The sequence below is a fragment of the Entelurus aequoreus genome, linkage group LG01, assembly GCF_033978785.1.
Source record: "Entelurus aequoreus isolate RoL-2023_Sb linkage group LG01, RoL_Eaeq_v1.1, whole genome shotgun sequence".
Lineage (NCBI taxonomy): Eukaryota > Metazoa > Chordata > Actinopteri > Syngnathiformes > Syngnathidae > Entelurus > Entelurus aequoreus.
This window is the reverse complement of record NC_084731.1, coordinates 93,223,409-93,245,692: the sequence shown is the minus strand read 5'-3', so window position 1 is coordinate 93,245,692 and position 22,284 is coordinate 93,223,409. Positions and strand designations below refer to the sequence as shown.

The 22,284-nt window shown below is 38.0% G+C and overlaps 2 protein-coding genes and 1 long non-coding RNA gene across 7 annotated transcripts in view; 2 read left to right on the top strand and 1 right to left on the bottom strand.

Annotated features, from left to right (window-relative positions):
* The window catches only part of LOC133659344 (uncharacterized), an 11,041-nt gene extending 6,010 nt beyond the window's left edge, over positions 1–5,031 (top strand). The window contains exons 2-3 of the long non-coding RNA XR_009827624.1: positions 2,619–2,672; positions 4,868–5,031. This is a non-coding gene — a long non-coding RNA (uncharacterized LOC133659344). The remainder of the gene's footprint in view (positions 1–2,618; positions 2,673–4,867) is intronic.
* LOC133659310 (vascular endothelial growth factor C-like) overlaps positions 1–22,284 on the bottom strand; it is a 50,980-nt gene that overhangs the window by 6,521 nt on the left and 22,175 nt on the right. For all 5 annotated transcript variants that reach the window (XM_062062059.1, XM_062062072.1, XM_062062080.1 and 2 more), the window contains 6 exons: positions 8,482–8,722; positions 8,227–8,417; positions 8,027–8,157; positions 7,828–7,931; positions 5,404–5,538; positions 5,143–5,344 (listed from right to left, as the gene is read on the bottom strand). In XM_062062059.1, coding sequence (XP_061918043.1) covers positions 5,143–5,344; positions 5,404–5,538; positions 7,828–7,931; positions 8,027–8,157; positions 8,227–8,417; positions 8,482–8,722 — 1,004 coding nt within the window. The remainder of the gene's footprint in view (positions 1–5,142; positions 5,345–5,403; positions 5,539–7,827; positions 7,932–8,026; positions 8,158–8,226; positions 8,418–8,481; positions 8,723–22,284) is intronic.
* Positions 8,152–22,284, top strand: part of LOC133659337 (small integral membrane protein 11-like) — a 38,655-nt gene continuing 24,522 nt past the window's right edge. Inside the window, exon 1 of the mRNA XM_062062097.1 lies at positions 8,152–8,176. The gene's annotated coding sequence lies outside the window, so the exon portion shown is untranslated. The remainder of the gene's footprint in view (positions 8,177–22,284) is intronic.

The window sequence follows — 22,284 nt, the reverse complement described above, 5'->3', positions numbered from 1 at the left end:
TGAAAACATGTTTTATATTCTAGCTTCTTCAAAATAGCCATCCTTTGCTCTGATTACTTTTTTGCACACTCTTGGCATTTTATTTAAATCACTTCAGTTTTTTATTGTTCTTTTTGGCATTGAAAAACAATACAAAAAAAAGTGCTGGCGTGGGAGTAATCTTGGTTCTTTATATTGAAAAAGGTAAATTATTCTTGTTGTCAATTCAGTACGTTGTTCTTGTCGCAGTTAGGTCTTAACACTGTCCACCTTTTCCATTTGATGTGTAATTCCTGTCCCGGTAGTCGTAGGCATCGTGTCAACCTTACCATTGAATCAATTTCTTCCCCAGTCTGAACCCATTGGTCTTGTGTAGGCCTGTCCTCCTTGCCCCATTTCCTATTATTGTTTTACTTGCTGTCGGCAGAATATTTACTCTTTCGCTTGAACATTTTGTTCATTTAAATTCCCCAAGTACATAGTTACAAGTGACATAGGGATGCTATATCCAAGAATTTTTGACAAAGAACTGTAAAATTGTCCAAAATTGTATTGTTTTATCACATTTCCAAAACAAAAGTGTGTGACCCACATTCATTTCACCACACCCTCTCCAGCATGGTATGTTCATACCTGCCAACAACTACTGTTTTCCCGTAATGAGTACGGTTTTTGATAATCCAATCCGGTTTACAGCTACAGTGGTAAAAACTATGTTAACAATCAAAGCTATGTAGCTTAACTACATTTCCCAGTAGCTTGGCAGTATCTTTGCAGGGGACAAAATATACGGGAAAAATCAATGATGATTGGGTGGTTTACGTATAAGGAAATCCATGATTGGTTGGTTGGTTTACTATGATGAGTCACGATTGGTTAAGATTAGGGAAAAACATTACGGACAGGCCAATCAGAGGTAAGACGGGGCGGGTCATCAAACCAGGAAAATAAATCACAACAGACACGCACATCCCAAATGTGCGTGTCTGTTGAAGTAGAAGAGGGAATATTCAAGCAGGTGATTTAGATATTAAAAAAACTAGTGGAAGATGGCAGAGGGATTCTCTTCCTATTTTTCTTTTCGCGATGTAGACGACGTCCAGGAATCCCACAAAGCGTCTACTTGGCCACATTTGGACAAATGTATGTGTCTGGATAAAACAATGCCCTAAACATTCATTTGAGTTGTTTACCATGTAAGCCCAAATCAAAACTGCTCTCGACATGGAAGACGTGGAATACACATTGAAGACATACTTGCCAACCCTCCCGGTTTTACCGGGAGACTCCCGGAATTCAGCGCTTCTCCCGATAACCTCCCGGAAGAAATTTTCTCCCGATTAAACTCCCGGAATTCAGCCGGAGCTGGAGGCCATGCCCCCTCCAGCTCAATGCGGACCTGAGTGGGGACAGCGGCGACAGTCTGTTTTCACGTCCGCTTTCCCACGATATAAACAGCGTGCCTGCCCAATCACGTTAGAACTGTAGAATGATCGAGGGCGAGTTCTTGGTTTCTTATGTGGGTTTATTGTTAGGCAGTTTCATTAACGTCCTCCCAGCGCGGTTACAACACACAACAACAGCAGTCACGTTTTCGTCTACCGTAAAGCAGTTTGTCTGCCGTAAACAGCAATGTTGTGACACTCTTAAACAGGACAATACTGCCATCTACTGGATAGCCTCCGGTACACTGAAATTCAAGTATTTCTTTTATTTATATGTATAATAAAATAAATATATATGTATATATATATATATATAGCTAGAATTCACTGAAAGTCAAGTATTTCATACATACATACATACATACATACATACATATATATATATATATATATATATATATATATATATATACAGTGGGGCAAAAAAGTATTTAGTCAGCCACCCATTGATTGTCAATGGGTGGCTGACTAAATACTTTTTTGCCCCACTGTATATATATATATATATATATATATATATATATATATATATATATATATATATATATATATATATATATATATATATATATATATATATATATATATGAAATACTCGAGTTGGTGAATTCTAACTGTAAATATACTCCTCCCCTCTTAACCACGCCCCACCTCCCGGAATCGGAGGTCTCAAGGTTGGCAAGTATGATTTAAGAACACACATGATTGTGACAGACATGTGATGACTTTTGCTACAGTATATAGCCTGTCTAAATGCTCAATTTCATTTTCATTTGGTGTTTTACAACAAGACAGTAGCTGACATTTTGTTAATTACTTCTACTGTTTATATTTTGACATTCAATAGTTGAATGATTTTGCAACAAACATGACTGCAATATATTTATTTCATGCTACAAATCCCAAAGGGCTATTCAGATAAAGGAAGTTATCTAATACTATAAACATTGTTTTACTCTTTATGATTTTTGTAGTTTTTTTGTGTGTCAATATGACAAATGTGAAGGTTTTAGCCACAATCTAACCTGTCTGAATGCTGAAATTCATTTTGCGTCGGGGGGGGGGGCTGAACCCCCTCCAGGACCCTGGCTACTAGGCTTTGTAAGTTTCAAAAGTTGGCAGATATGTATGTTTGTTTTCATTTGTTTACTTTTCATTTTGGATGTCACAAAGAAACGTATTATATTCCACCAGGAACACTCCCACGTAAACTGGTGGATGTATTATGGGTCTTCAGCATGTGTACCGGTAAGTATTATTCACCTGTGATTTTAATGTGCAATTTTGATTCCCATTTTTCTCTAATGCATGCTGTTGAACATTTATTAGACATGAGCTTCCCATATAACCCAGATGTAATTTTAATCTCCTTTCCTTTGTATGTATTCATTATTATTTGTCCCACCCCATTCCTTTTGCTGGAAGGTTCTGTCCTGATCTCTTTCATATTGTAATATCTAAATTGTAGGTATCTGAAAAATTCCAGTTTATCCAAATTGTATTTTTCTCTTCAATTTTAGAAACTCTCCATTTTCCCCTTCTTTATCGACACACACCAAGCTGTAATACACTTGATTAGTCACCTCTTAAATCCATTATCATATGTGGCTGGTTTGAATTCATTATTGTATGCTACCCACTGTAATGATTTAGATACATCTTGTATCTTACACTTTTTTGCTATTTTTAACAGTATCTCCAGTGTGAACTGTTTTATTTGATCTATTTGTTTTTTCCTTTATAAGTATATTTAATTAACTTCAGGAGATTAATTCAATGTTCACGGGCTAGAGCACGTGACGTTGCTATCACCTAGTGACCAACTACGGTGATTCTCAAACACTAGTGGTACGCCGGTTTTATCTAGTGGTAAACCAAAGAATCACTTAATTAAATATTCAAACAGTGGTACTGTTCAAACTGTGTGTAATTTTACAGTGGACAAAAATATTAAATATACTTGTTAAAAGAAACCTTTGCCTTGTTTCTAATGAATACTTATGCCGACAATGCTACTGTATTTTAATGTTGGTCATTATGGAAAAAGTTTGACAACCACTGCACTACTACATATCATCTGTCTATTTCTCTTTTTAAAAAAATACCGTGGATCTGACTGATAGTGGACAATGGGCAAAATCTAACGGATACAATTTGACGATGAAAATTGTTAGTCGAAGACAGTAAGCATTTTTCCGATTATCTTCCACAAAGTGCTCACAAATCCATCTTTCTGGCCATCACTGCCATAAAAACCCTCGTCAAGGTAACCTGTAGTAACTGGGGAACCGTGGAGGGACGAAAGAAGACTACCGTATTTTTTGGACTATAAGTCGCTCCGGAGTATAAGTCGCACCGGCCGAAAATGCATAATAAAGAAGGAAAAAAACATATAAGTCGCACTGGAGTATAAGTCACATTTTTGGGGGAAATTTATTTGATAAAACTCTACACCAAGAATAGACATTTGAAAGGCAATTTAAAATAAATAAAGAATAGTGAACAACAGGCTGAATAAGTGTACGTTATATGAGGCATAAATAACCAACTGAGAACGTGCCTGGTATGTTAACGTAACATGTTATGGTAAGAGTCCTTCAAATAACTAACATATAGAACATGCTATACGTTTACCAAACAATCTGTCACTCCTAATCGCTAAATCCCATGAAATCTTATACGTCTAGTCTCTTACGTGAACGAGCTAAATAATATAATTTGATATTTTACGGTAATGTGTTAATAATTTCACACATAAGTCGCTCCTGAGTATAAGTCGCACCCCCGGCCAAACTATGGAAAAAAACTGCGACTTGTAGTCCGAAAAATACGGTAATCATTCTAGTCAAATACAGCAGTCGCAGCTTTTTGTTATGCATTAAACCAGTCCTTCTCAAATAGTGGGGCGGGCCCCCTGGGGTAAAGACGCGTGTGACCTCGGGGAACATGCTTTTTTTTTGTCGTACCAGAATATGATGAATCGTATGCAGCACTTGACTTCACTGTAACCACGGTGGGAGAATAGGAAAGACCGGTGTGTTGTTTCCTTAAATGTTAATAAGCTTACAATGTTAAGCAGAGGTATAGTTATAACAATTTTATAAACAAATAATACTATTTATAGTCACAGTGGAGAGTGTGTGTGGTGGGGGGGGGGGCGCAAATATTTTCTTCTTCCTAGTGGGCCGCGTAACAGAAAATATTTGAGAAGCACTGCATTAAACAAACTAAAAAGCTAAGCATTTTTCCGATTATCTTCCACAAAGTGCTCACATATCCATCTTTCTGGCCATCCCTGGCCTCGGCATGAAAGATCACTTGCACATCTGAACTTTCCCCAATGGCTCAGCTTATGTCTACTTGTGTGTTTTTCTTTGGGCCCTGTCACTCCATCCATCTCTGCGGCTGCCCTGCGGCCTGATGGCTGTTCTGCTCACTGTCAGCAAGTTCAGGCCTCTCGGGTCGAGGCCTCTCGCATGCGAGCTGTGGGAACCGCAATGCACACTCGCAGCTAAGAGCGTGGTTGGACGCTGGGTACGTCTCGTGTCCATAAAAGGAAGCATCGAAACAAAAGTAAATGGAGAATGTTTTGAGCGAGGAATGTTTTTGACGTCGATTTAGAGCGGCTCATATTTTGTTTTGAGGCACATAAAAAAAATTTGCAGTCTTTACATAATTATGCAGCAGAGTAATATCGTTTTAGTGTCCTGAAATGTACCTGCAGGTGTTGGGGTTGAACCTCTTGCCCTGCCTCAGACATGACTGGGGACTCTCCCTGCACTGACACAGGCAGGTGTCCGGGTTAAGGGGTTGATTCCCTGGACACTGGGCAGCGCACACGCAGCCACACAGCTCCTCGTCCCACCGCTGGCCGTTGGGGCACCACTTCCCATCAACTTGGCCTTCGCACTGACATTCACCTGCAGGAGAACACATTAGCAAACACATTTCTACACTTCATAACTGCATAACTGCTTACATGTGTTGTGGTCCAGTTTCCAGCCCGAACCGCAGCTGGCCTCAGTGAGCCCGTTTCGACAGATGCACTCGCAGCTGGACTCCTTCAGAACCCTGTTGGGGCCACATAGAGCCAGCAGCCCTGAGTCCAGAGCCTCTGGAAGCCACAGAGAGAAGAGAAGAACCAATGGTTAGTTGCAAAATCCAGACCTTGTTAAGTAAATAGAACTGAGCTGAATAGAATGCGTCTGCTTAGGAGTCAACTTCCCCTAATGCAAGGGTGACATTTTTTAAATGTTTTACTTGAATGCACGTCATTTATTTGCAGTATAGTATAGCATGCACATCTGAAGCAATTCTGCAGTAATATTGCAAATAACAAGCTGTTGGTGTACACTAATAGATAATGGAGAAACATCCATAAACATAATTTGCTTTATTTAATTTTCCTATAACCTAGTATGCAAACAAGCTTTGTGACATTTGTGCTGATCTCTTTTTTTGTTACCAGTAAATTTGCATGTTTAATCTGCATTTTTACATAATTATTGCAATCATTTTTGTAATTATAATTGAATGTTAACTTAATCAGCCCTTCTTTAAATATAACACATTGTTTTTGTGACAATGCCGCGTGATCCCAGGATGCAGAGAAGTACAGGCAAAGTGCAAGGAGTAGGTCCCTTTATTAGGCACCAGGCAGAATAAAAGTAAGTCAAGTCTAGCAGGAACTCCAAAAGCAACTATCACACTATGGCATACACTAGAACAGAGTTGTCAAACTTGTTTTCATTGAGGACCACATTGCAGTTGTGGCTGCCCTCACCGGGCTGCTTATAACAGTGAAAAAATATATATATACTTAATTGGCCATCGTGTGTGAATGTTTGTCCTGCGATGTGGTGTCGACTAGCTCAGGGTGTATACTACCTTGCGCCTGAGTGCAGCTGGTATAGGCTCCAGCCCCCGCGAACCCGAGAGGGACAAGCGGTAGACGATGGATGGATGGATAAATGTACAACAAATCCCTTCATTACACTGTTACACAATTTCCTAAGCATTTGATTATATGTAGTTTTGCGGGGGAAAAAACTGGCAGCTCACTCACCAGAAATGTACCGTAAAATGTACAGTGGTTTTAACAGTACATTACTGAGAATTGAAAACTGGTGCCACGTTTTTCTTTCACAGTAAAATTCTGGCGTCTGAGCCGCCAGTTTTTTTCTTGTTTTTACTGTGTGTTATTGTAAATGGAAAAACAGTTTTTTTACGGTAAAATTCCAGACTAAGCTGCCAGTTTTTAATTGCAAAACTACTGATTTTTTTCCCAGTTTTACTATATAATAGTCAAATCTTGACAAAAAAAAAGGGATTTGTGTAATATGTGTGTTGCATTATTAGATATTACTAAAGTAGAAAATATATGCAACTGCATAGAGTACCGTACATGCATTTGTATCCGTCTAAAAGGAAAGAATAAATAGTTTGTTTACTTTATTGACACATTTATTTTCAGGCTTTCGCGGGCCATATAAAATAATGTGGCTCTTGAGTTTTGACACCTGTGATTTATAACATTTGGACACCCTCGCAGTAATGTGTACAGTATTTTTCGGACTATAAGTCGCTCCGGAGTATAAGTCGCACCGGCCAAAAATGCATAATAAAGAAGGAAAAAAACATATAAGTCGCACTGGAGTATAAGTCGCATTTTTTGGGGACATTTATTTGATAAAACCCAACACCTAGAATAGACATTTGAAAGGCAATTTAAAATAAATAAAGAATAGTGAACAACAGGCTGAATAAGTGTACGTTATATGACTCATAAATAACCAACTGACAACGTACCTGGTTAACGTTTACAAAAACACAGAATAAGTTGTAAAATTCCTTTGTGCTGGCACATACTTGAGAGTGTTTGGTGATGACTGGTGGAATGGTGGATGGGTGTTTTGCAATTTGGACGCATCATCAGTAGTGTGCCCCTGGGTCACTGTGCGTTTCGGCCTTATCACTAGACGCCCTCTCCAGGGGTGGCCAGCCACAAGGTGATCGGCCCAGGGCTTGCGTCAATCCCAATTAATCATGAGTCGCTTGGTGTTGAACAGCAGACTTCTCATGGGACTATGCATGGCAGGGGCGTCCTTTTCCCTGAGTCAAGCCTAAACTGACTGCTAAGAGTCATTCAAATAACTATAACATATAGAACATGCTATACGTTTACCAAACAATCTGTCACTCCTAATCGCTAAATCCCATGAAATCTTATACGTCTAGTCTCTTACGTGAATGAGCTAAATAATATTATTTGATATTTTACGGTAATGTGCTAATAATTTCACACATAAGTCGCTCCTGAGTATAAGTCGCACCCCCGGCCAAACTATGAAAAAAATAGTTAAAAATACGGTATGGCATTTTTGCGGACAGCAAAATGTCTCACCCGTCTCCTTCGCAGAGTAGTTAATGGCATCTGTGGAGACGCACATGCAGTTCACAGGATCCCACAGGAACCCTGGAACACAGGGGACGGTGGGAGGGGAACACCTGGACAAACAAACACACACACACACACACACACAGAATAAGCGCGCGCACACAAGACTGACAAGTGTGATATGTGTGTTTTGAGTCTCACTAACAGGTGATCTGTTGCAGCTCGTCTAATGATGGAGTGAAGCGGCCGCTTCGGGACGCACTCGCACGCCGTGTGGTTGACAAAGGTCACCATGACAACGGAGCGCTCCATCCTGGGTGGCGACAGCTCCATCAGCTGGGAGGACGCAAAGGAGGTAAGAGTTGATGATGATGATGGCGTGTGTGCAAGCGTGGTGATATTTACCGTCTTGTTGACAAGCGTGTGACTCGTGTTGGCGCAGTAAACTGCTTCGTTGGTGCAGCATCCCCCGCAGCGATGCAGCGCCACACAGCGGGGGAGGTAGAACTGACTGGTGGATTCTGGGTATTCTTTGGTGACCTCAATGCACACCTCCCTCGGCTGGCATGAGGTGCGCTGGATCTCCTCTAGGATGACTGATTGCGTGCGATTGTGTTAGTGAGTGGCTGCTTTTAGAAGTGTGAACATGGTGGTGTTTACCTCCAAGAGTGCCGTCCACCTTAAAAAGAGCATCTTCTCTTAGCTGCACCCATCGATTGTCATGGCTAGGATGCACGGCCAGGCTTGATGAGGATGTGGGAAAAGAGGAGGAAGTGCCAGGCCACGACTTTTTCCTCAGGCACTGTTGAAGCAGATTATATTCCGGATAAAGAAGCTGTAGTAGCTGATCCACACTCGTCACACTCTGTAGACTGGTCGGGTCATCTGACATCACTGGAGCCTGCAGGACAGGAAGGAAAAATGCCATCTTATTTAACCCATTAGAACAATGTAAATCAGGGGTGTTCTTTTTCTATTGGAAAATCAAAGGATATACAGTGGAACCTCAATTTACGAAGTTAATTGGTTTTTGAAAAGGGTTCCTAAACCGAAAAGTTTGTATAGTGAAGCAAATTTCTCCATAAGAAACAATGTAAATATGAATAATGGGTTCCAGCCTCGACAAAAGTCCATATTTTAGTGAAGGTTTGTACACTTTAAACACAATATACAGCGATATTAAGTACTGTGTAGCAAACAAACATAACAAGGGTGATAGATGAACTTTCTCTTTATTAACAAGCCAAAACAACAACAAGCTGCTGCTCTGCCAACACCCACAAATACAAAAAGTCACTTTGGTGCCCTCACAAATGATCAGAAATCACACACATCCTAAACGTTAAGAACCATATCGCTACAATAATAAAAGTAAAATCCACTTCTATAAGATAGGCAATGAGCAGCTGACGAACAGAGGGAGAAAAGGGAGGTACCGTGTGTGTGTGTTTGTGTGTGTGTGTGTGCTAAACGAGACAAGTGCCTGCTCCTCTGCTGAGAAATAAGTCTGCTTTGACATCTTTTTCCAGAAAAGTCCGGTCTTATCAGGATTAAAGCTTCCTGTGGTACAAAGCCTGCTTTGTAAATTCTTCCATACTTCTGAGCGCCATAAATGTATTTCTCACGAAGAGTCTTTTTTTTTTTTTTAACTCCACAGCGATTCCCCCCTTTATTCCACACTTGTCTGTTGTCTTTTAGGGACTAATATTAAGTTAGCAAAATGGACAAAACTTGTCAAAAGGAAAAAAAACACGGAAAACGTGACAGTCTTGTAACTATTTCGGGCAGTGTTGCCTGAAGTACGGTAATTATCATTTTTGTATGATAATTTCACCCTCTATGTGAACAGTCTAATTATTTCACCCCATTAATTCATAGCTATTAGAAAATACAAAAAGTTGTTTCCAAATGTCCTGATAGTTTATTCAAAGTTAACTCTGTATTATAAACTATGCTACCCACTGTCCGTGGTAATATTTTACTGTAGCAGAAGGTTTTGAGCAATGTCTGATCATTTTCCTCAAAATACAATAATATTAAGCTTCTAAGCTTGTTAAGGATCCTGTGTCATTTCCCATCTGGCAACACTGATACCAAGCTACAGCTGCTCCAAAATGGTAGCCTGTCAAGAAAGGTATCTAATTTCCAAAAGCTTGCCATGTTCACACACACAAACAGACATACATTGATGTCACAATTTTGCATTTTCATTTCCAAAGTACAATAAAAACAACACTGGCTTGCTGGCTTTAAATACAGTACATTAAGAGGACATATTGTATGTTTAAACGTAAATATACAATCATCATTGCACATGTGTATGCTTTGTATGTGAATTTGGTGTGGTTCCTGTATATTTTGATCATTTTTATGGTCAAAATCGTGGAAATTCCGTGTTTCCTGATGAAAATAACAAGGCAGACAAGAAGTGAGGCAGACACAGGTGGTGCCTCCACGGCTACACACAAAGTGTATTGAGCGTGTGCGTGCGAGGGGGCGCATGCTTGTTGCCAGGGGAAAAGGCAGGCCATGAGGCAGCAAGTACCTCTGCCTCACAGTAGGGGGCGATATATTGTGAACTTGCACTCCAAAAGTTCATGAACTGCCAACACCGGTTAACACTTAAGAAGTAGAATAAGAAAAAAACAGACAACTGCTATGCTTCCCGCAAACTGTGACGCTTTTTCGCCCTAAAAATGGAGGATTTGATTTCTAAAATAAGGAATTTTTCAATACTGGACTTTCAATCAAAGCAAGAAGTCATTAATACTGGTAGACCAACGCTAGAGCTGCCCGATTTGGTTCAAACGTGTGTGGTCCTAGGACAGAAAATAACGTGTTAATGGATTGGTATACTGGAAAAGAATGGCTTTATGGCTGTGCTACAAAAAACGTCTTTATTGCTTTCCCTGCCTTTTATTCTCTTCGTGTGACCGTGTTTGGACCCAAATGGGATATACTGATCTGAAAAACCTGCCAAGAAGCCCCGAAAACAGGAAAGCTCATTTGCCCACATTCAAGGTCAGATTTCTTCAAAACGTTTGGAATATCACGTACTGATCTGGCTCTAACTGAACAACGGAGACTTAATATCAGCACCCACAATGTCATCTCCTGGCCTCTTAGCCATATCATATTGGCTCTATATAAACCCTCTAAGGTTTCTCATTGTCATCCCATTGGGTTGACTTTATTTATTTATTTATTTATTTTTTTCTTGCCCTGATGTGGGATCTGAGCCAAGGATGTCATTGTGGCTTGTGCAGCCCTTTGAGACACTTGTGATTTAGGGCTATATACATTAAGTAAACTTTGATTGATTGATTGTCTATAAATGCATTTTCCCATAGATAACGTGACATCATTGCACTCGCGCCTCAGTCAATTAGTGCGTTACGAATATATATATATATATATGTAACGGGCTATATATATATATATATATATATATATATATATATATATATATATATATATATATATATATATATATATATATATATATATATATATGTACACACACACACAGCCCGGCCCCCGGCCAAATTGTTTTTTAACCCAGGGGTCCCCCAAAAGTTTTGGGGGACCCCTGGTCTAGTGTCTGCTCTGCAATGCTGTATTAATTGTGTGCTAAGTGTGTTGAAATGTTTTATTCTAGCATCATACTGTGTGTTTTTGAGCCGGTGCCATTGCATCATACTGTATGTTTGTAAATCTGACTAGTGGGTCAGTGCTTCCCCAACCTCAAACCTCACTGCACGTCACTGGTGGACAGATACAATTTTGAAACTACTGTACACTTGTGTGGATTAAAATAATTTTAACACCGCAGAGGCAATCTTATCTGTGCTCGTGTGGATATAAAGCTAATAAAGCCGTTCAACTGGCGGCCCGGGCACCATACCGGGTTCAGTTCAGAACTTTGGAGACAAACATTTTTACAACAAATTCCTAAAAACACTGGAGTGCTTCTGTTGTTTGGAGGAACTTGGACCACTGTAAACACATTGGCAAATACTTGCGCTCACATTTTAAACTTTGGAAGCAATCATAGAACACTGGAGTCCAAACTTTTGATTTATAGAACCGAGGCGTTCCTCAAGGCACCGCTGTAAGTCTTCTCCTTTTTGGCAGTGACATGTTTTCATAATGTGATGTATGTAACTATGGTGTCGCTTAGCTTGCTTACTTCAGATGCAGTCAGTAGTCATTTGTTCATCTTTTTTTGTCATAATAATGGTGTTCCCCAGGGTTCCATTTTAGGTCCTCTCTTTTTCATCATTTGTGCTATTTAACTGCAAGTTCAGTTAAAAATAAAAACTTGAGGATCCACATTTTTGCAGTAGATTCTGAAAAACACGAGTGCTGTCATAGAGATGATCTTTGACTAGCTTTTTTTAACAGAAGGTTCCTAAAAACGGCAGAGCGCTCCTGTAACTCCTAACTAAATAAATAGACCAAAATAAAATATCTACTTTAAAGGATGCTGGTTTTCCAAAACATTGAAAGAATAAGAGAAGACAAGTGTCAGTAGCTTTCTGGAATACAATTTGACCCTGTAATATGGATCCAAATACTACAATGGAACTGTTCTTACTATATCTATTGAATTAACTCAAATAAAACAAGCTACTGTATTCCTTAAAATTGCTATAAAGCTTGACGTGATGTAATTGATACAGCAAAAATGCTAGTAAGCCACTCAATAAACCTCACTTTTCTAATGACTTCCAAAATAAAATATACTTTTCAGTTCTTATGTGTCTTGTGCATGTTAAGAATTGACAATAAATCATCTTCATCTTCATTTGTATGTACATTTGTGCTACTAAGCACAAAAATGTGGGTTACTACGAAATAAGGACCACATTTACCACAACATCCCAATCAAACCATGTTTTACCCTCTGCCATTTTTCTTTAAACAGAAATTGCTATGGGTTCTTACAAGTTAAAGTTGTGACATCAGCAGGAGTTACGAAATTCTGATGACGAGAGCCAAATCGTTATCAACGTCACGCCCTATGAAATGGAATTCTCCTTTTGAAATCCACAACTGGCAGTGTTTCAGAATATATTGCGGATGGCTACTGTGAGCACGTTCACACATCGTGTTTTGTTCAAGCGTTCCTTAATCCTTCCTCCATACCACATTTGACATATTAATGGTGATAGCTAGTTACACATTCTAACATAGAATGATAACATAATGGAGTTGTTCATAATGGCTGCAGGTGATGTAGTTGATCCTACTCAGAAACAGGCACTCCTCTTGTCTTTATACATCTTTTTTTCATTTAACTTATATGGCTCAAAAGTGTTAATCTCTTTCTCTCGTTCTGGCATGAGGTCATCGCTAAGGGACCGTTAGGTCATGATAGACCAATGACCGGGCCAGTGCTGTGGGGTGTGTCCACTTTCAGCAGTATGGGGCCGGTTTCATTGCCTCTAAACTGCAGCAATAAGCAATGACTTCACAGTTCAACTGCGGTTATGGACAGTACTATTCTACTACTACATGGTAACATTTTGTAGACGAGGGCTGTCCATTATTTTTGGCCCGCAGTTTTTTTGTATTCCGTAAATAGAAATAATTCATGAGCTATATTACTGGTGGTCCTTGATTTATGACGCTCCATTTTTACAACGTTTCATGGTTACAAATGTGCTCCCATTAATTCATTTACCGTATTTTTCGGAGTATAAGTCGCTCCGGAGTATAAATCGCACCGGCCGAAAATGCATAATAAAGAAGGAAAAAAAAACATATATAAGTCGCACTGGAGTATAAGTCGCAATTTTTGGGGAAATTCATTTTATAAAACCCAACACCAAGAATAGACATTTGAAAGGCAATTTAAAATAAATAAAGAATAGTGAACAACAGGCTGAATAAGTGTAACTGCGACTTATAGTCCAAAAAATACGGTAAAACGTTTGGTCCGTAAATCAGGAACTAGCTTACAGCGCGTGCGGCGGAACAATAAACTACAGTATGTGTTGCACGAACAACTACAATGAGGAAGATTATCATTGCTTATCAGTTCCCTTTTTGACTACATTATGTCTCCCAAGGGTATAGAACCGTATTTTTCGGACTATAAGTCGCAGTTTTTTTCATAGTTTGGCCGGGGGTGCGACTTATACTCAGGAGCGACTAATGTGTGAAATTATTAACACCTTACCGTAAAATATCAAATAATATTATTTAGCTCATTCACGTAAGAGACTAGACGTATAAGATTTCATGGGATTTAGCGATTAGGAGTGACAGATTGTTTGGTAAACGTATAGCATGTTCTATATGTTATAGTTATTTGAATGACTTTTACCATAATATGTTACGTTAACATACCAGGCACGTTCTCAGTTGGTTATTTATGCCTCATATAACGTACACTTATTCAGCCTGTTGTTCACTATTCTTTATTTATTTTAAATTGCCTTTCAAATGTCTATTCTTGGTGTTGGGTTTTGTCAAATACATTTCCCCCAAAAATGCGACTTATATGTTTTTTTTCTTCTTTATTATGCATATGACCATATCACACCAACTCTCAAATCCCTTCACTAGCTTCTTGTTCCACTCAGGATTGAATTCAACGTCTCCCTACTAACCCACCAGTGCCTCCATGGAAATGCCCCCCCCTCTACCTCAAAGAACTACTCACCCCCAAATCCACAATGGGAGACCGGGCTTTCTGCTCCGCCGCTCCCAGTCTGTGGAACGCTCTCCCTGACCACCTGAGGGCACCACAGACTGTGGATGCTTTTAAAAAAGGCTTAAATACCCTTCTTTTTAAAAAAGCCTTTTTTTTTTTTAGATATATGCATACTAGTTTTAGCTATTTGGCTGTTCTAGTTTTTATTTTTATTTATTTTTTATTATGTTTTTATTTATATATTTTTTTATTTTATTTTTTTATTTATATATATATATATATATATATATATATATATATATATATATATATATTTTTTTTTTAATTTATTTTATTTATTTATTTATTTATTTTTATTTATTTTTTAATACACTGTAGCACTTTGAGGTTGTTTACTCAATGTAAAGTGCTTTTTACAAATAAAATCTATTATTATTATTATTATAGAAGCGGCAACAATAAGCAGTGTAGTGATTTAGGGGTGTTCGATTAATCGACATTGAGGTTTTAATTAGTGCAATTATGTAACCACAGGAGGCGGAGGTTTTTTTTCTTTCCTTGCCGTCACCGGCATATGATTGACGGATGTGTTTGCCAATCAGAATTGTTGAGCCTCACGTTTCATCCTCGCTTCAAACAAGGAGAAAGAGGTCTCACTTTGTGCGTCGCTCTCAGCACCTGAGCGTGTTTTAATCCAACAGCAGAATTAAGTGAACGCACTGAGCCTTCTTTTCAGCCATTCACAGTCTTTTTCTCGGTGGGCGGAGAGCGACTTGGCGAGACCGCCCACACTAGAAGCCTAGACAGAGAGCCTCCCGACTCGCCAGTGGGAAGTTCTGCAAAGTAACAAAAATTAGGAAAAGGATAATATGATTACAAAGCCAAATGTCCCGTTGTGGTAGCTTCAAATCGGATGGCAATATGAGCCCATCAACACGGACGAACAACTGAGAATGTCATGATTACGTAATGGCATTAAACAAAAAGACAACGACCGACGTAGTTTTTCTAACTGGGAAAAAAAGCACTTTAAGATGTTCAATCTTTGCTTACAGAAACGAGTGCATTTAATTTTTTGGTGTTTATTTATTTATTTAGGACTATAGTTATTTACCTTCCAATTACAGTGCAATGGTATGGTAATGGTATCAATTAATGGAAATTCGACAGTAATGAAACAAAGGTTTATATCACATTAAAAGGTTACTTGCATTATTATTATATATTATTTAGGGCTGCAACTAACGATTAATTTGATAATCCGTTAATCTGTCGATTATTACTTCGATTAATCGATTAATAATCGGATAAAAGAGACAAACTACATTTCTATCCTTTCCAGCATTTTATTTAAAAAAAACAGCATACTGGCACCATACTTATTTTGATTGTTTCTCAGCTGTTTGTAAATGTTGCAGTTTATAAATAAAGATTTATTTTGAAAAAAAAAAAAAAAAAAAAAAAAAAGCCTCTGCGCATGCGCATAACATAGATCCAACGAATCGATGACTAAATTAATCGGCAACTATTTTTATAATCGATTTAATCGATTAGTTGTTGCAGCCCTAATATTATTAGATTACATTATAATCCCTGTATAGTTTTATCGATTATTTCTTCAGTTTAAGAGCATGATGTAGAAAAAAAGCTCTGAGTTTCTCCGCATAAATCCAAATAAAAGTAAATTATTGCATATTGTTCTAACGTGTGGCACCTTAAGACAAGAATATGGTATCTGACAGTCTAAAAATAACATGTCTTCCTTCACTCATTATTTTCACAGTTTTATGCAATTATATGTGTAAAATATAAGAATCGCAATTTTGGAGAGAAAAATCTGCAATTACGTTTTTTCTCAAAATCATGCAATAGGGGATTCATAGAGTGTCCGCCCTGAGATCGGTAGGTTGTGGGTCATACCAAAGACTATAAAAATGGGACCCATTACCTTCCTGCTTGGCACTCATCATCAAGGGTTGGAATTGGGGGTTAAATCAACAAAAATGATTCCCGGGCGCGGCACTGCTGCTGCCCACTGCTCCCCTCACCTCCCAGGGGGTGAACAAGGGGATGGGTCAAATGCAGAGGACAAATTTCACCACACCTAGTGTGTGTGTGACAATCATTGGTACTTTAACGTAATTGAAATGGAACGATTGCAAACGCGTTTGCTGGAAGAGCAGAATCAATGTTGTATCGCAGTGATACTTAAGTTAAAGGCCAAAAGATTGAAGTCTTGAAAAGTAAAAAGGAGAGAAGGCATGAAAGTGACATTTTATTGACCAGCAATAACAAAATAATAATTATGGCCAATATGGGGTGGACTCATCGTGTAAATAAAAACTTCTCCCCATTGGCGTATTATGGATACCCCCAAACAATGTTCCCTCTAATTTTCCATATGCGTGGACCTACTCAGTGGCCTAGTGGTTCGAGTGTCCGCCTTGAGATCGGTAGGTTGTGAGTCATACCAAAGACTATAAAAATGGGACCTTTTACCTCCCTGCTTGGCACTCAGCATCAACAGTTGGAATTGGGGGTTAAATCAACAAAAATGATTCCCGGGCGCGGCCACCGCTGCTGCCCACTGCTCCCCACTGCTCCCCACTGCTCCCCTCACTTCCCAGGGGGTGAACAAGGGTGATGGGTCAAATGTAGAGGACAAATTTCACCACACCTAGTGTGTGACAATCATTGGTACTTTAACTTAGATGTGCACACTTTGGCCACACCAGCAGCACACCTGTCCCAAACCTGACTAAATACAAAGTTAATGACCCCAAAAGGGACAAGCGGTAGAAAATGGATGAATGGATGGATTTTTTATTACTATAATCAAATGACAGCAGTCATTTCCATGGGATTATTTTCTAAAATAAGTGTTTTGGCCCACTTACAATGACAATAACAAAAAATATAGTTTTTCATGAGCTGTGTACTGGTATTGTATGTCTGGCTGGGGGTCCTGCTTTGGAAATAATTCGTACCCCTTTCCGATATCGTATTTAGTTCCCACTAAAACATTCACATGTTGCACAATGAGATGTAAACATGGGATCATGTGTACATTCCTGTAACTTTCTGTTTATAAAATATATCTTTATTAGTATTTCTTTAATACAGGGGTGTCCAAACTTTTCCTGCTGAGGGCCGCACACTGAAATATCAAAGCAAGCGGGGGCCATTTTGATATTTTTTATTTAAAAAAACAATACAATATATGTATAAAAAATATACATTTAGGCCTCCACTCAGGCTTGATCCTGGGGACCCCAAAGGGTTTAGGTACAAAAATATTTAAAATGTGTCATTATTTAGTATTATTATTATTATCCAAGGTTTAAATCTCCAGATCAACATTAGGTCTATCTGTCAAAATAAAGTTTTTTTTTTTAAGATTTACGCTTTATGCTCTTTTTGTCAAAGAAAACCCAGTTTTTTTATGGAAAAAACACAAAATATGCAATATTTTCCCCCAATAACATTTTAAAGTGGAATATTTGAGATTATATAATAATAGGAGCTCATAGCATAACTCATAACAACATAGATTCATTATTGTTTTTTGAGCAATGACACTTAAAAAATAATTAAAAAAAAAAAAAGTCCCACTAATATTATTGTGGATCCAAAAGGGTCCTGCTCAGTAAAGTATTAAAAAATAAATCATAATTTTTTTTTTAAACTTTTAACACAATAGTCTCAAGATCAACTTCAGATCTATCCGTCAATTATAACTTTTATTGTTTATGTTTTTTGTTTGTTCGTTTTAGGCCCTTGTTTGAAAAAAACAGCTTAGTTTTTTATATGGCAAACACAAAATATGCAACATTTTCCCCAAAAAATGTCTCAAAGTGGAATATTTAATGTGACTTAATTGGAGCCTTGAATAGGTCAATAATTCACAATGACATTGATTTTGATTCATTATTATTTTTTAAAGAAAGAAACAGCCTGCATGGCAGCTTTGTGTTATTAGAGTAAACATTGAAACATTTTATTGTTACATTTCGCCTGTTTGCTCTTTTATACCACTTTTTATGTTTTAAAATTTTTTTAAATCGTATTTTTAGAATGTGCCACGGGGCCGTTAAAATATTACCCGCACGCCGCAAATGGCCCCCGGGCCGCACTTTGGACACCCCTGTTTTAATATAATAACATCTTTTCATGATTACTATTTATAAATTAAGATTAAATTAAGATTTATTTTTTTTAATTTTTCACTAAAGAAGGGTTCGGTGAATGCGCATGTGAAACTGGTGGGGTTCAGTACCTCCAACAAGGTTAAGAACCACTGCTCTAAGAGAAGCAACAAACAATTTGCAGTCATGTTGTTATGATAGAATATACATTCAATGACAGTTAATGCTAGCTATCCAGATTGCTATTATTAGCTAACAACACCCAAAGCTAATGTGCATGCATGTGTTACGTACCGTACGAGAAGCCGTGAGAGGGCGGGATCTACTGTGTAAAATACAGTTGGCGCCCTCTAGGCATCTGTGTAAATGTTGCAAACAGCCACTTTAAGATCCTTTCATTTTCACGAAAGTCAACAGTACGCCTTATAACCCGGTGTTCCTAATGTACGTGTTTATTCCGATTGTGCGTACCGACCTCGAAGCAATTTTATTTCGTACATGGTGTAATAATAAGTGTGACCAAGAGATGGCACTCACACAGGAGAGATACGTGTGGAGTGCAGGTTGACGCCTGTTCAATAAATGACGCTAGCAAGTACCCGTAAGCAAGCAAGACCAAAACGTTGATGTTTCGTTGAGAATATAGAACATTACACACAGCCCTCAAGAATCTGTCAAAATGTTTTAGTATGACTTTGGTAAGCTACAAAGCTGTATTGCATTATAGGTAATGTAGTCATACAATATGTGCTGTGCTTCAACATGCAGGTGTTATTATGGTGTGTGTATAAGGACCCCAAAATGGCACCGATTAAGAGACCTTATCTGGCTTTATGTACCACAATATTATGCAAAACCAACTTTTCTTACCTAGTGGTACTTGCTGATGTATATTTAAGATCTGCAGAAGTCCCAAAAATGGGCGCGCATCTGCCATTGTAGTCCGCGCTGTAGTCATTATTCTCCTTTTTCTCTATCCTCTTGTTGTGGGGCATTCATCCTCCGCTGTTGCCATTTCTAATACAAAGTAGTGTACAGGTCTAACTAGAGATGTCCGTCCGATAATATCGGACTGACGATATTATCGGCCGATAAATGCTTTAAAATGTAATATCGGAAATTATCGGTATCGGTTTCAAGATTATCGGTATCGGTTTCAAAAAGTAAATGTATGACTTTTTAAAACGCCGCTGTGTACACAGACGTACACAGCTTTTTAAAAAGCCTTTTTTTTTTAGATATGCATACTAGTTTTAAGCTATTTGGCTGTTGTAGTTTTTATTTTTATTTATTTTTTATTATATATATATATATATATTTTTTTTTTAATGTATTTTTTTTATTTTTTATTTTATTTTTTTAATTCACTGTAGCACTTTGAGGTTGTTTACTCAATGTACAGTGCTTTTTACAAATGAAATCTATTATTATTATTATTATTATTATAAAAGCGGCAACAATAAGCAGTGTAGTGATTTACGGGTGCTCGATTAATCGACATTGAGGTTTTAATTAGTGCAATTATGTAACCACAGGAGGCGGAGGTTTTGTTTTAGTACAGAGCGCCAATAAACCTTAAAGGTACTGCCTTTGCGTGCCGGCTTCAATAATAAATATGGCAGTGCCATGTTGGCATTTTTTTCCATAACTTGAGTTGATTTATTTTGGAAAACCTTGTTACATTGTTTAATGCATCCAGCGGGGCATCACAACAAAATTAGGCATAATAATGTGTTAATTCCACGACTGTATATATCGGTATCGGTTGATATCGGAATCGGTAATTAAGAGTTGGACAGTTTTGGAATATCGGATATTGGCAAAAAAGCCATTAAAGTTAAAAAGTTAAAGTACCAATGATTGTCACGCACACACTAGGTGTGGCGAAATTATTATCGGACATCTCTAGGTCTAACTTATATCTGTCAGTAGACTCGTAATGGAAGCGCTGAAAACTACTGGTACAACGAAGATGACAGGGAGAAAATGCTGTCGAAGGGGAAGCACGTAAATAAGACCGCCCACAAAATGGCGCATCCAGAACAGATGGTCAGAAAGTGGCTTGAAAGTGGTCTGTAAAACATAATCTATGCAACATTTTAAGCAAAGCACCACCATTACATGTTATGTAGACCACAAGGAAGTGTTTTAAATAGGGATGTCCGTTAATGGCTTTTTTGCCGATATCCGATATTGTCCAACTCTTAATTACCAATACCGATATCAACCGATACCGATATATACAGCCGTGGAATTAACACATTATTATGCCTTATTTGGACAACCAGGTATGGTGAAGATAAGGTCCTTAAATTAAAAAATGAATAAAATAATTAATAAATAATTAATAAAATAATATAAATAAATTAAAAACATTTTCTTGAATAAAAAAGAAAGTAGAACAATATAAAAACAGTTACATAGAAACTAGTAATTAATGAAAATGAGTCAAATTAACTGTTAAAGGTTAGTACTATTAGTGGACCAGCAGCACGCACAATCATGTGTGCTTACGGACTGTATCCCTTGCAGACTGTATTGATATATATTGATATATAATGTAGGAACCAGAATATTAATAACAGAAGGAAACAACCCTTTTGTGTGAATGAGTGTAAATGGGGGAGGGAGGTTTTTTGGGTTGGTGCACTAATTGTAAGTGTATCTTGTGTTTTTTATGTTGATTTAATAAAAAATACAAAAAATAAAAAAAACACAAAAAACCCGATACCGATAATAAAAAAAACGATACCGATAATTTCCGATATTACATTTTAAAGCATCTATCGGCCGATAATATCGGCAGGCCGATATTATCGGACATCTCTAGTTTTAAATGTAGAAAAAATCCTAATATGACCCCTTTAATGCGCCGTATAATCAGGTGCGACCTTTTGTACGACAATAGACCCGCTCATCAGCAGTGTGCTTTATAATTCCGATGCTCCCTACAGTCCGAAAAAAACAATAACGACATTTTCAAAATATAAATGTGGATACTTTTTTTTTTTTTTTTACGTTAGTTTTTCTTTTTAAAGGTATGTTACATGTCAAAATTGTGCTCTTTTGAGCATCAAGCACCAATTAGATTTCCAATTATTTTAATGTGGAGACGTTGGTTTGATACAAGTTTTTGAGTTAAGAGCTCTGTCCCAGAACTAATTTAAAGGCCTACTGAAAGCCACTACTACCGACCACGCAGTCTGATAGTTTATACATCAATGATGAAATCTTAACATTGCAACACATGCCAATACGGCCGGGTTAGATTAGTAAAGTGCAATTTTAAATTTCCCACTGAAAACGTCTAGGTATGATGACGTTTGCGCGTGACGTCACGGATTGTAGCGGACATTTTGGGACAGCATTGTGGCCAGCTATTAAGTCGTCTGTTTTCTTCGCAAAATTCCACAGTATTCTGGACATCTGTGTTGGTGAATCTTTTGCAATTTGTTCAATGAACAATGGAGACAGCAAAGAAGAAAGCTGTAGGTGGGAAGCGGTGTATTAGCGGCCAGCTGCAGCAACACAAACACATAGTCGGTGTTTCATTGTTTACATTCCCGAAATATGACAGTCAAGCTTTACCATTGGCCTGTGGAGAACTGGGACAACAGAGACTCTTACCAGGAGGACTTTGAGTTGGATACGCGCTAC